Source organism: Ictidomys tridecemlineatus, chromosome 7 (genome assembly GCF_052094955.1).
Source record: "Ictidomys tridecemlineatus isolate mIctTri1 chromosome 7, mIctTri1.hap1, whole genome shotgun sequence".
NCBI classification, from domain to species: domain Eukaryota; kingdom Metazoa; phylum Chordata; class Mammalia; order Rodentia; family Sciuridae; genus Ictidomys; species Ictidomys tridecemlineatus.
The window spans coordinates 98,302,446-98,316,231 of NC_135483.1; the positions used below are offsets into that span (position 1 = coordinate 98,302,446).

General features: G+C 51.3%; 1 protein-coding gene across 1 annotated transcript; it reads right to left on the reverse strand.

The window, feature by feature from the left end:
* Nucleotides 1-9,678: 9,678 nt before the first annotated feature.
* Tmem185b (transmembrane protein 185B) lies at nucleotides 9,679-12,485 on the reverse strand. The gene has a single exon (XM_005315910.5). The coding sequence runs from the start codon at nucleotides 12,008-12,010 to the stop codon at nucleotides 10,958-10,960; it is 1,053 nt and encodes a 350-aa protein (XP_005315967.2). The 5' UTR covers nucleotides 12,011-12,485; the 3' UTR covers nucleotides 9,679-10,957.
* Between the last annotated feature and the right edge of the window lie 1,301 nt (nucleotides 12,486-13,786).

Here is a 13,786-nt window from a genome sequence, read left to right on the forward strand (position 1 = left end):
ACTAAGGGTGTGTCAATAGACTATCACAGATAAGGGCAATTTATGAGTCCTCAGGGCAGCCGACCAGGGTGACCAGAGCCCAAGCCATTATTTCAGCTTCCAGCAGCCCCATTCATGTCCCTTGGAGTTGGGAGTAATGCTATTGGGGTCTGTAGGTATCACCTGTGAGGGGGGCTTGGAGGTACCTTTCACCCCACTTGTACTCACATCCACCTCCACTGAGGTATGCCCTGGTTTGCTCTGCGTGTGTGTTCCCTAGCACCCTCTCATGGACAGTGCAGTCCTGGGGACCTGACCTGTCTCAGCCATGGCAGAGCAATGACAGAGTTGCGGGGTGCTTGGACCATGTCCCAGGTCTTCTCAGGGTGCTGGTCAAGGTGGTGGGATTTCTAACACAGTTGGTTTTGAAATCAGTAAAGCCAGTTTTATTCCATTAAAAACAAAGAATGACCACCATATTTATCTGCTTCTAGAAGAAACAATTTTTTTCCCTAAGCTTAGTCAGATTGAAAATTAATTTGGAATCAATATTAATGGAAGATAGACTTAAAAACAGTATGGGAAATATAGGAGTGCTGTCAGCAAAATGCCAGAGAAGGAGGTCCAGCCCCTGAGTCACGGCAGCAGGAGGAGGAGGGCTAGGGGCCCCAGGACTTCCTTCCAGGTGCCACTTCTCCTTTCCCTTCGAAATCTGGGCCACCACTTTCCCATGGGCTGTCTGTACCTTTGACCTGAGTCTGACCCAAGTCCAACCTGGCCACACAGAAACACATCAGAGTTACTGCTGAGCCAGAGAGGGTGCACTGGTCCCCTTGGGGTGGCACAGGAGATGGAAGGGGGCTTTAGGTTGGGTCCCTGTGCTGAGGCCTAAGCAGTCAAAGCACTGATGATGGCCTCACTGTGCTTCTGGGGTGAGAGGACCACTGGCTTGGAAGTGGAGGTGCCAGGACTGCCAGAGTGACAAACTTGTGTCTGCTCTGGAGAAGGTGGGGGAGCCCGCAGCTGGAGGGCAGCCAGAACCCACTGCTGGGGCGTGGAGGGGCCTCAGGCTGTCCTGGGCCTGGACAGCCCAGGAGGAATCAGCCACGGCCAACGGGTGGAGGAGGCCTTGAGGGGGAATGGCTTCCAGAAGCTCCCACTGTCCAGAGGTCCAGCCCAGGCCTTAGCCCCAGCTGCAGCACCTTCTGGCTGTCCAGGGTGACAGAGGCCCAGCCCATGCTGAGAAGGTACTGCCACTGGGGCCTGGGACTTCCAGTTTCTGGTTGGATTCCAGGCTCCAGCTCTGCCCCCTCTGACCTCAGTGGTACACACTTGAGGTCCCTAATTGTGTCCACCAAGTATGTGTCCCCAGGGTAGAATGGTGGCACTGCTGGCCTGTGACCATCTGGGCCTTGGACCCTTTGCCCTCCCACAGCCAGAAGTCGAGCCCAGCTCCTCTGCCAAGGGCCTTCTGGGTGCTGGTGACCACCCTGGCTCCCCGACCTCCCTTCTCTCTGTTCCTGCTTCTCACTCCTTGTCCCCTTTGGACAGTCCAGGAGTGGCTCAGGACTGCATGGGTACAACACGCCAAGCCCACCAGAGACCCAGGATGGTGGCTCCTCTGTCTGGCAGGTGTCCCCTCCTCCTCAGCCAGCTGTGAGCAGACGCTGCCCTGAGGGAACCTTGGTAGTGGAGGACCCTGGTCACTGTAGAGTGAGCAGGACAGCCCTGCCTCTCACCTTGCCCTGCTGTGCAGGGACACCAGTCCCAAAAGGGATGCAGCCAGCTCCCATGGGTCAAAGGTCATGGGTCATGGCTGCTCCAATTATTGAGAAAGTCCCCCACACTCAGGAATTCTGCTGCTTGTCATTTAGGGTGTCTCACCTGTGCTGAGGGGACTGATGGTGGTAATAGCCCTGTGAACCTTGTTGTTGGGGCTAAATTTGTCTCCCCAAAAGATATGTCTAAGTCCTAACCCCTGGAACCATGATTATTGGAAAAACGGGGTCTTTGCAGATGTCATGAAGTTAAGATGAGGTCCCACAGGATTAGGGTAGAGAAAGGAGAGGGTTAGACACAGATGTCATCCTGCAGGGATAAAGGGCACCTGACTATGGAGCCACAAGAAGCTGAGAGGAGCACAGAGCATTCTTCCCTGGAGCCTTCCAAGGAAGCACAGTGATGGACGCCTTGGTCTTGGACTTCTGGCCTCCACAACCAGACTCTCCGGCCTCTGTCCTGATCCTGGCCTGGTAGAATGAAGGAAGCCTCTGCAGGATTTTCCTCTCAGATAAGATGACACAGGGGCTGGGGTGTAGCTTAGCAGTAGAGAGCTTGCCTACCATGCACAGGGCCCTGGGTTCTAGCCCCAGCACTGGAGAGAGAGAGAGAGGGAGGGCGGGAGGGAGGGGGAGACACACACACACACACACACACACACACACACACACATACACGGAGGGAGGGAGGGAGGGAGGGAGGTGGAAATCTAACAGGAAGTACTTCCATCTCCACCTTTGTCTTGTGCCTCTGTCCCTTGTCTTGACAACCAATGTTTGGGGTGTGTCCATTAATGAGTCACTGAAGAAGCAAGGTGAGGGACCACACCCCAAACTTCCTTCTCCCTCTCAATAGTATATGTTAGTCACCTACTGAAGACAGGAACAGTGGGATTATAGACGTGAACAAGCAAGGCCAGGTGACACTTCAGTCTGGGGGATCCCATGAAGGTCGTGACCCAGGCTATATCCAGCCACTCGGAGTTCCTGCGAGATGGATGTTCTGACCTAGAAGACAGGGAACTGCCAGAACAGTGACCCGCAGAGGGTGACCTGGCTGTAGGGAGATGCCCCCAGGGCTGGCAGGGGCAGAGGATGCAGCAGAAGCCCCCTGGCCTTCAGCCCTGCTCAGGAACACAGTCAGGCTGGCTTCTCTCTGTCCCAGGCAGTCACAGATTACAGTGTTGACCACTGCGATGATTTGACAAAGTTGACCCTCCAAAGCGCAGAGGGGTCAGTGGCCTGCCCCAAGTTACATGATTCACTTGGCACATGGTCTCAGCCCTATGACCACAGCTCTTTTCCCCCAAACCCTTTACTTAGAAGGCATGTTTTGTATTTTGGCTCCAGGATGGTGCAGATGAGTTCTGATCACTGCACTTGTGTGATTTCAAAATGCCAAAGTGAACAGGAACAAGCCAAGGGAACTGTCCCACCCCTGGATTCTCTCTCAGCACTTCCTCCAGAGCCTACATAAACCCGGCACCCAGGGAGTTCTCTTTTTGAGGGTGGGGCTAATGCCAGTAAGCCTGTGAGGATCTGGGGCTGCTCAGAGTCACAGTGGGCTGATAGAGCAGAAGGGGAGACCCTCTTTCCACTACTGAGTGTGAATCACTGCTGTGTTAGGGGCAGGTGCTATCCTTCTGTCAGAGGAGAGGAAAGCCAAGCCAGGAGCAGGAGAGAAGCCCGGATAGAGACCAAAGGGTCTGGAGCTGTCCTGGCTGAAGCCCCCTTTCCTTCCTCCCCAGGAAGTGCTCTTGAATTGTCCTCCCACCTTAGCACCTAGGTCCCATCTCAGATCCAGCACGCTCTAAATTCCTCCTTCTTCCATCTGCACCTCTCCCTAAGATCTCATCAGATCTGCCCCCAGCTCAGGCTCAACATCCCTAGAACAGGCTATCAGAATTCAAAAGTACTCCCCTTTCTGAATAGAAAAGTTAGGTATGCTTGTATGTAGAAAAATGGTTAAAGACATAAAGGAAGAAGGGAAAAGCATTCGTACTGTGTGCTTTGTTTCCTGGAAATCTTCTCCTGCATATTTTAATATAGTGCCTTTATCTCACAACCCCTTCAACTGCCAATTTACGTCATATAATTATTGAATTTTCTTGGACTGTGTTTTTTCTTTTGTTTTATCCTTTAGTATAGGAATTGAACTCAGAGCCCTGCACATGCTAGGCAAGCACTCTGCCACTGAGCTCCATCCTCAGCTCTTTTGAGTCAGAGTCTCACGACATTGCCCAAGCTGGCCTTGAACTTGGAATCCTCCTGCCTCAGCCGTCTGAGTAGTTGGAACTAGAGGTCTGCACCACTACACCTGGTGGTTTTATTGAACTCTGAAAGTTCAATAAAACTTTATCCCAAAGTTTGCATAATATTCCAGCATATATGTGTATAATGTTTTAAACTTAGTCTCCAATTCTTGAGCATTTAGTTTTTTTCCAATTTTTTAAAATCGTGTTTGGAATGGTCTTTCAAAACATAGATCTACTAAAATCCTTTAGTTTCCATGGCCTTTTGGACATTAAAATTCTCCTGCTGAGGCCAGTCATGACCAGATGCCTGCTACCCCATCTTCTCCACCCCTCTCCCCACATCCTGGATCCTTCTCCATGGTCCCCTGCTGGCTCCCTCCTGTCCTGCTGGCAGCCCTGGGCTCAGGGAGCCATCCTCCACCTGTGTCAGGTTGGAAGTCATGGCAGGTGCCCTCCTGGTGGCTGCCCTGATTGAAGCCAGGGAGAATAAAGGTAAGAAGAGACCAGAGAAGTGACTGCTCCTCTCTTCTGGCCATCCTTGACCGTAGACAACACCTGCAACTGTGTCTGGTAACCTGGGGGCAGATATCCTCCATAGTTGGGGACAAGGACATGCATGGAAAGATGGAAAGCCTGCCTTCCCTGATAAAGCGCTGAACAAGGGACCCTGTTTGTGGGTCAGTCTCCGCTGGATTTCTTGTAATGTTCCTGTTTGTTTAAGTCACTATTAACTGTGGGAAGCCATTCTCGCACATGATTGGGCACCTCCCTGACTGGGTGTGAGGCGTTCTGGCCAAACTGTGTCAGAACTTATCTCCACCCTCTCCAGGTGCGAGAGCCTGTCCGTGTGGGGGTGTGACTGACCATTGACCCTGAGGCCAATCACTGACCCTGACCTTGGAATGCTGCCCCCCTCGACCTTCATTGGATGGAATTTTCCCCTGAATTTCTTGTTCCCCAATAAAAGGCCACTCCCTGGTGTTCTCTCTCTCTCTCTCTCTCTCTCTCTCCTGCTAGTCCTGCATAAGCCTTGCTGCCCCACCAGGTGGTTCGAGGCGAGAGCTAGAGGGAGGGCCGTCTCGGACCTGGTCAAAGAAAAAGGTAATTGAGTCTTGTGTGTTTATTTTGATCTCACTAGTTAACTTCTATGCTACGAATCTCTTGTATGAAACCAGCCTGCTGGCTGCGCGGTGGAATTAACTATCACCAAGGCGTCCAACAGCTACTTCACCCCTCCCTCCCGACAGCCCCAGGCCTGCCCGTGCTGTGACACTCTTATCTTTACACCAGACTCGCCCTGCCCACTCTCAGGTGCTCCCAGGACGGTTGCCCTAAGACCCTGCTTGGTCGGAGGTAGTTCTTTCTTCCAGCCCATGTTACTGTACTTGGGACAGCAGACAGTCACAAGCCTGGGTGCTGGTGGGGAATTTCTCCAGGACAATGGCCCTCACTTACGCCTTGTGTACCCACTACATCTAGTCCACAGTAGGCGCTCAGGAGGTGAGTGAGTATGGGGCCTGGTCTCCACCTTTGGGATTTTTACACTCAATGTGCTGTGGACTGTGTTCCCCTGTACGTCACATGTGGAGGCCCTAACGCGCTATGTGACAATGTTAGGAGATGAGGCCTTGGGGAGGGAGTTGGGGTTAGTGGAGGGATGAGTGTGCTCTGAGGAGACACCAGAGTGCTTTCTCTCCATCTCCCGCCCTGGGGGGGACAGGTGAGATCTGTCAGTAGAACATCCCTCACTCCATACTAGGACCAGGTCTTAGGCTTCCAGCCTCCAGAACTGAGAGGGAGGGCCTGCTCAGCACACAGCTGACTGTTGCTTGACAGGGTGGGGTGGGGTTCCTGCTGAGGAGTGGAGGGGAGGTGGTGGGCCCCCCTGGCTGGACACCACTGTGGCCTGAGGCAAACAGCTGGACCCTGCTGTGTTCTCCTTGGCTGCTGGCTGAGTGTGTGGGGTGGCCCTGGAAAGGTCCCTGGCTGGTGGGCAAGCCTGAATTTCCTATAGATTCCCTTCCCTTGATTAAAGCCTGGTCATTTTCCCTTCCTGCAAGGGGTGTGGTGGGACTTCTGCCTTGAATGGCCAGCCATTTTTCATCTCTAGAGTTGCTCAGGCCAAGAACAGGTCAGAGGAGGAAAGAGGGCAGGTTCCTGCCACAGCTATGAAGGAACTCAAGGGGCCTCAGCTAGGGGCGGGCTGAGCTGTGACGGAATCTGTGGCCCCAGAGCCTGCACTAGAGTGTTGCTGGTGCTCCCTGATGGAAGCATGTGGTGCTGGCTTCGAGGGCCCAGCCATCCACACAGAGGGGCACCTGGGCTCCAGAGCTAGAGGTGGTGGTGAAGGGGAGGTGCACAGGGAGGTGCACAGAAAGGAGAATCAGAGGAGAGAGCGAGCTCTGAGCTGTGGTGGAGAAAGATTTCAAAACCCACTTCCTCTCTCCCTGCCCTCAGAGGAACTGCTTGACAAACAAGTCATCCTGGAAGACAGGAGTGGCCGTGAGCTTTCAGTGATGCTACCACCCTTGGCTTTCCTCTTGGGGAAAAATGATGCCGCCTTTCTGATGAACTACTGGATCAAGGGGAAATCACGTTGCTGCCAGTGCAGAGCCAGGCTTGTGGCCAGCACCAGGGGATCCCCCTGGCTGCTCCGAGTACCTCCGTATCTAGTAGTAAGATGAAGTCAAAGACACCAGCAAGACCAGCAAAGGGATCAGGCTCCCTTGGGACAAAGTTGTAGAATTACCTGGCTGGGTTAAATAACCTACCAAGCAGGGGCTGGTGGAGGACAAAGGGAACCTGGAGTCCAGTGGAGAGAAGCCATCCTGTGATCTGTTGCAGAAATAAGGACAGAGGCCTATATTCTCCCTTTCCTGCTGTGCCACATGGAACTTTATATTTCAGCTGATTTATATTTTCTTTTCCCTAAAAGGGCAGCAATTCTCAAGTCCTGACCACAGTTCCCCTTTATACTCTTAAAAATGATTGCGGACTCAAGGCTTTTGAGTTATATCAACATTTACCATGGTAGAAATTAAAGCCAATAACTTTAAAAGTTCTTATTCACTTTAAAACAATAAATACATTAACTTTTTTAAAAAATGAAAATGACCACTTTTCAAAACCAAACCAAACCAAACCAGTGAGTGGAGTGCGACATTATTTTTCCGCATTTGCAAACCTTCAATGTTTGGCTTAACAGGAGACATTTATGTGCCCACATCTGCTTCTGCATTTGGTCTCTCGCAGTGCCACCTTGAAGCCTCCCCAAGATGTGTAGTTGGGCAAGGACCTCACAGACTCCCAGGGTCCTAGGGCCATATTTTGGAGGGCATCTTGTGCCATTGTTTTTAATCCATACATTCTAGAAAAAAAAGAAAAAGAAAACCAAGACAAAACTGGAAGAGGAAGAGACATCCCAAACATCCTAGCTCAGGAGTTGGAGGATGTAATCTGTAAGGTGGCTTTGGAATGCCTCTGTCCCTTGGGGAAGGGACCAGCCACTGTGTGAGGCTCAGCTGTAAGATGGGAGACTTTTTTTTTTTTTTGAGGTGAGCTTGGGAAGAAGGGTGCATGCCAGATAGCCAAGGAGGGGGAGCAGGGGCTTTTGTAACTGTGATGTCTCAGTGTCTGCAACCCTACCTCCCCCTTCATGGGCAAATCCTCTACTGCGTGAGTTTGGGTGAGTCCTGCCTCTTCCTCCAGAGCTACAGAAGCAAAAGCTCTTCTCACATCCTGGAGGCTACAGAATGAACACACATCTGAGGCTCACTCCACCATATTCCTGATGGTCCCTAATGTATGACCTTGACTGGGTTTCCAGCTATATAACTTCCCAAGATCCCTGTGTGCTTGCTGAATTTGACCCCAGCCTTCCTGCCTATCTGAGAATACCTGTGTCCTCATGGATTCTTTTCTAAGTCAGAGCCCTGGAGAGGGCTGGGGGAAGGCCCGACTCCACTCCGCTCTCCTGTATCCCACCACCTGCTGCCTGGCTGCTCTCCCATGGTATCCAGCATAACCCTGCAGAGAAGCACCTTCATAAAACTGTCCTGCAAGAGCTGCCAAGCCTCACCAATTCACTGAGGAGCCTGAATGCAGGGTCCTCCCCTCACACCTCAGGTACTCAACAGATTCCTTCAAATGGCAACAACTTAAACATTACTTAAAAATTAAAGAATACTTGTAAAACAGAAGGCAAGAAAATAATTCATGATCCACCATATGTTTTGTAATTCCTTTAGAATGACCTTCAAACCAAAGAGGTCACAGGTGTGGCTATGTGCTTTGGCCACCAGAACACAGACGTGATATAAGTCACAGACGTGACATAAGTCACATACATGAGCAGGTCATAATACGCTGCATTGTAGAGAAATAGAATAGACATGAACTATATTTGTGCTTGAAAGGTTTAGCTTAGCCTCCTTGTTTTTCTGCCATGAGAAAGAGGAACACAGCTCAGGGAATGTTGTACCTTCAGCCAGGCCCCAGATCAGTCTCTTGCCTGGAGTGTGGTTGCAGGCCACTGAGGGTCTGAGGTTGTTCAGCAGTAAAAGTTGTTTTGCAGAAGAAACTAGACTGACAGAATTGACATGCTAAGTTCCGTGGAGTCACTGTGCCCTGATCACATAAACCCTCAGGCACAGCTGAGGTTGCACTGACTTCAGATCAACAACAGTTCCACAACCTGTCACTTGGCTGTTTTTATCCAAGTATGAAGGCAAGACAAGGGCCTGGCAGGGGACAGCTTAAGGTGGGAAGCTGTTACCACACTTTAGGCACTGGCTCGTCCACACCACACACTGTGGGAGAGGAGATGATGATGGCTGGGTGGGTGTGGAGAGGGACCCACCAGGGTTAAGGAACTACACCAGCTACCAACAAGCCCTTACCCGGAACCTGTAGCCAGGAAGAGCTGCTGATCCCCCTGTAGCCCCTAAACCTGCCCCTTAATTCCTCCAACACCTGCTCCTTCACTGCTCAATTTTAATGATCTTTTCAGTTATCTTTGGGGGGCTAAGGGGAACCGAGAGGGGAGCACCTGGCTCCTAAAAACAAAGATGGGCCTCAAGTTCCAGGTAAAGGTCACTGTGAAGCTAGCGGCACCTTCCCACAGGTTTTCCACAGCTGCTCTCAGCTCTTCCCTCTAAGGCACATGGCTGTGATGAGCACCATCTACTCAATGCCATGGGAGGCGAGGCTCACACTTTCCATATACATTCCCAGTGGGCCAGAGCCACATGCCCACTGCTCTCCATTGTATCCCCAACTGCCCAGCTCAGTGTAGGTCCTCATTTCCACATTCAGCTAGCAGGTGTAAACCCACCATGAGAGGGCTATGGCGAGGGGAAACGCTATTGCAGCCAACATATCCCAGCTGTGGCGTCCTCAGGCCAGCAGGCACTCAACTCTCTAGGACTGGCTTCTCTGTCACTAGCCATGTGGACCTAGAACTTTACTTTAACATGGGACAAAAATGGTGAATTTAGGTTTATCTTTTTCTTGAAATGGAACAGGTCTGCCTCATGGCTAGGGAAAAGGGTGTAGTTATGTACTCACAACATGGAGAATAGTTTAGAAAATTTTAAATAAGTTGCTAATGAAAGTGGGTTCCCTCTCATCTTCTCCCAGTAATTTGAGCACTCCTTTTCATTACAAACTCCTTTTCAAAGTGTTTATTTGTTCTCAGTCAGAATATCACTTTTGAAGGGTCTGGCTCTACCCTTCTGATTCCCTGGTGTACCACCAGTATCTGAACAAACACTGTACTTTCCTAAAAATAAAACCTGAACTATTGTTTCTCTACGGCTGACAGACCAAAAAGTCTGGACCTTAAAATAAAAGTCATCTTTTGACCATTTTTGGTTAAGGCTACTATCTTCAGCTTTTCAATGACAAGTAATGCTTTACATCACGACAAACTAAAATTCTAACATCCTGAGAAATGGACAACCACTTGCTGACTTTGGTTGTTCCTCAAGAGTTGTTACTACTTGTGGAAAAATTCGAGGTGGTAAACATCAGTATCACTTTATGGGCTGGTACCACACTGTGTCCAAAGGGTGGTGGCTCTTCCCTCTACTAACAGGTACTAAGAGAGACCTTAAAATTGAATATTCAGGTCCACAGGATTTTCGACTCCTACATTTATACCTAGTACTTCGATATGATCCCATAAGAGGGTACATATGAACATCTTATGCAGTCTTTATGTACATCTGCAATAGACATTTATCTTCACATAGAAACTTAAAAAAATACTTTAACATAATACACTGTACTGCAGAGAACTAGAATATATTACACTGCTAAAATATTCATATAAATACTATATATGCAGATTCACTCCATTAGAAAAATTCGTCTATTACAATATTAAAGACCAGTATCAGCAAAGCCCAAAGAAAAACTATCTTAACAGTGGGGACACTAGAAGTAACAACTATGAGGTTTATAAACCAGTGGTGGAAAGAGAATTCTCTATATTTGCTATTCTGTCATAACAGGCACAATAATCTGAAATACAATTTTATAGACTAGCAATGTATAAAAATACTTTTTAAACAATACTGTTGACAGGTATACTAGCACTTAAAAACAACAACCACCATCAAACAGTTGTGTAGTTATTTCTTTTGAGGACCTACTAAAACAACTTACTGCCCTTGGCTAGCTCTTAAACACCAACCCGTAACGCAAGTTCTATCACCCATGTGCACACACCACACACACACAACCACAGATTAAAACAATCTCCTCTATGGTGCATACTGATGAGTCACTGATCCGCATCAATCTCACAAGGCATGAGCTGATGTGTTTGGAGCCTGTTTCCAGTTCCAGGTTTGGGATGGATGAACAAAGTGGCAAAAGCAAGGTGGAATTTGTGTGTGTGTATATGGTTTCTATTTCACGTAATGGCCTTGGGTGGAAAAGCGCTTAGTCTGGCATATCAATATTTAACTTGGGGGGTGGAGGAACATATTTTCCAGGGCTCTGTGTTATAACCACCCTGGCCTTCTTTCCAAACATTGGAGCAATTTTTGGAGCTTCTGGACCGGATGTTTCCTCAGCATCTTCGCTATCTTCATGATGGAGATCATATGAAATGTTCCCATATTCTCTTAAAAATGGGAAAATTTCAAGCAGAAACTGACAGAAATCTCTGCGAATACCAAACCACCAATGATTGCCTCCTTTTCGCCTAAACGTTGTAGCCATCAAAGTTATTAATGAGAGCCAAAGGGGGATAAAGATGGAGATGTAAGAGAATGTGTTGTGCCCATCCAATCTGTGAACCAGTAGGACCTCAAAAGTGAGCAGAGGCACCACAATTGTTATCCAGCTGATGGCCATGGTGACATGAGTTCTTCGCTGTTCAGCTACCACATCCAGGGATCGCAGGAACAGAAGGGACCAGACGATGTAATACAGGACGACCAGGCAAAGAAATGACATGAGGATCCACAGGGGGACGAACACCACCAGCCACGGCCAGTGGATAATCCTGTCCAGCCTCAAGGCAATAAAGATGAACTGCAGGATGTTGACTGAGCACAAGATCTCCAGCTCCAGCGACCTATCGTGTCGGAAGCCCCAGACGCAGGCGGCCACAGACACCGGGGAGACGAAGAAGAGTGGCATGAAGACCAGCAGCCAGAAGTGAGTCCCTCTCTCCACACGGTCACAGACTAGGACTTCGAACATGAGCAGCAGCAGGTGGATGCCTACGGCGATCAGCATGGCTTTGAACTCTACGCAGGCCTCCCCCTCGGTGCGGTAGCGAGGGTTGCGGGCCCAAACGCCAGCGCCCACCGAGGCGCCCGCGATGACCAGGAGCTTCCACAGCCATATGGGGGCGAAGACGGCCCAGTAGCTCCACTGGATGATGCCGTCCAGACGGAGGGGCAGCAGCACGGAGAAGAGCAGCAGGCAGGCGTAGATTAGGAACTTACTCGGGTTGAAGTCCTGGAACAGGCCCCTGGGGTTCATGGCGGAAGCCGCCGTCCACCTGCCCGAGCCTTCTGCTCACGCGGATCGGCGCCCGCGTCCCTGCAGCTCCCAGGGCCCGCCGCCTCCTTGGCTTGGCCTGCCGGGGCTCTAGGTGGACATCGGCGTGGGCCAGCCAGGAGGAGGCTCTGAGCCGCGGCACCGAGAGACCGGAACACGTGCGCGCGCGGCCACGTGACCTGGCCGGAAGCGCGCTGGGGCACGGCGTGCGCGGGCCCGGGGCTGCGCGGCGTCTACGAGGGGGGCGCTGCCTCGGCCCCGCTGCCAGCTGGGTGGGGGCCCGCTCTGTTCGCTTTCATTCCGCACCCATCAGGGGAGGCACCTGCTGCGTGCAGCGCCCGGAGGGGCCGGGAACGCTACCGAGTCCTCAGCTGGCGCGTAGGCAGCGACCGGGCCACGACCTCAGGCGGACGCTTCCTGGCGGCGGCCGGAACGAGGAGGCGGGATTGAGCTCACATCCTCCCAGCCGGCTCGGGGGCGGGGCGGGGGCGGAGCCCGGAGAGGGCAGGGGCGGGGCCTGGAGGCGCGGTCGTCTCGGTGCTCCTCTCTCGCCTGCAGCTAGCTGCCTCTCTCCCGGTACAAATCTGGGGGCTCTGCTTCCCGCGGCGAGGCTCCTGTGCCAGTGCGCGGAGTAGGGAACGGCATGGACACGAGCAAAGGCGGGGGCCGGCGAGTGTGAGCAAGGGAGTGGGTGCCGGTGATTGTATGACTGCCGAGGACGCATGTACACAGTGTGGGCCAGGGCGGGTCTGTGGGACCTTAGCGCGAGACAGTGAATTTGACCCAGGACTCGGGAGGGAGGCCCAAGTGTGCAATCAGTGCATGGGGTAAGGTGGCTCCCAGGGTAAAGCTCCACCTGACTGGGCAACAAACATTCTCAAGCTCCATATGAAGTGGCTGTGCCGAGTGTCTTTTTACCCGTCCTTTTTACCCCAGGAGTGGAGAGCGGGTGCGGGCGAGGGTGCTAGAATTCTACAGGACCCAAAGCAACGTCCTGAGGGAGCAGGTGAGGAAACTGGTCCTGAATAGAGGGATTCTTTTTGCTCTAAGTCACTGCAACAGATTAGCAGCAAAGTTGCAATTTAGTTTCAAGGCTCCCAACTTCCAAGTCTCTAAACCTCATTTTGACTCCTGCCTGGGAATGATTCTTGAAGAATTGTGTTGGGAAAAGGGCACCAAACCAGAGGTCAAAAAATTTGGTTCTGGTCCAGGCCAGCTACTCACCAGGTGTAAAACCTATGCAGATTGACCCCTCTTTTTCTGGGCTTAAATTTCCTTGTCTGTGAAGTTGGGGACTGATCAGTAAAGGCTACAAAGCTGCAATTGGTCTTTGATTTGGAGCACCTCTTTCTCTCTTGACCACTCAGCATACCCCTCCCCGGCCCCCCAAAATTTCTACCTCCTTTTCTCTTTGCCCCCCTGCTCAGCAGTACCCAGGTTGTCCTTCCTGCCTTTCAGCCCCCACTGGTCTCACCTGGTCTGGTTCCCAGAAGTGGGTGTGGGATGCCAATACAAAAGTCCTGGACTCTGAGGTGGGGGAAGTTATCAGAGGAATGCATGGGCCATCAGAGTCTCTGTGGAGTAGCAAGGAAGAGCTTTCAGGGGGAAACAGGATACTTTCCTGCACCCTCACAGCCCTAGCTTCCAGCTCATCCACAGGGATGTGGGAATCAAGATCCAGACCCAGCAGATAGCTTTTTTTGGACATGGCAGGCACCTGTAGAATGCACATGAAGCACCATGTGGAAAGACCAGTCC

Bases quoted from the DNA above. Each gene is read 5' to 3' on its own strand.
- Tmem185b (XM_005315910.5), bottom strand. From the start codon at position 12,010: ATGAACCCCAGGGGCCTGTTCCAGGACTTCAACCCGAGTAAGTTCCTA.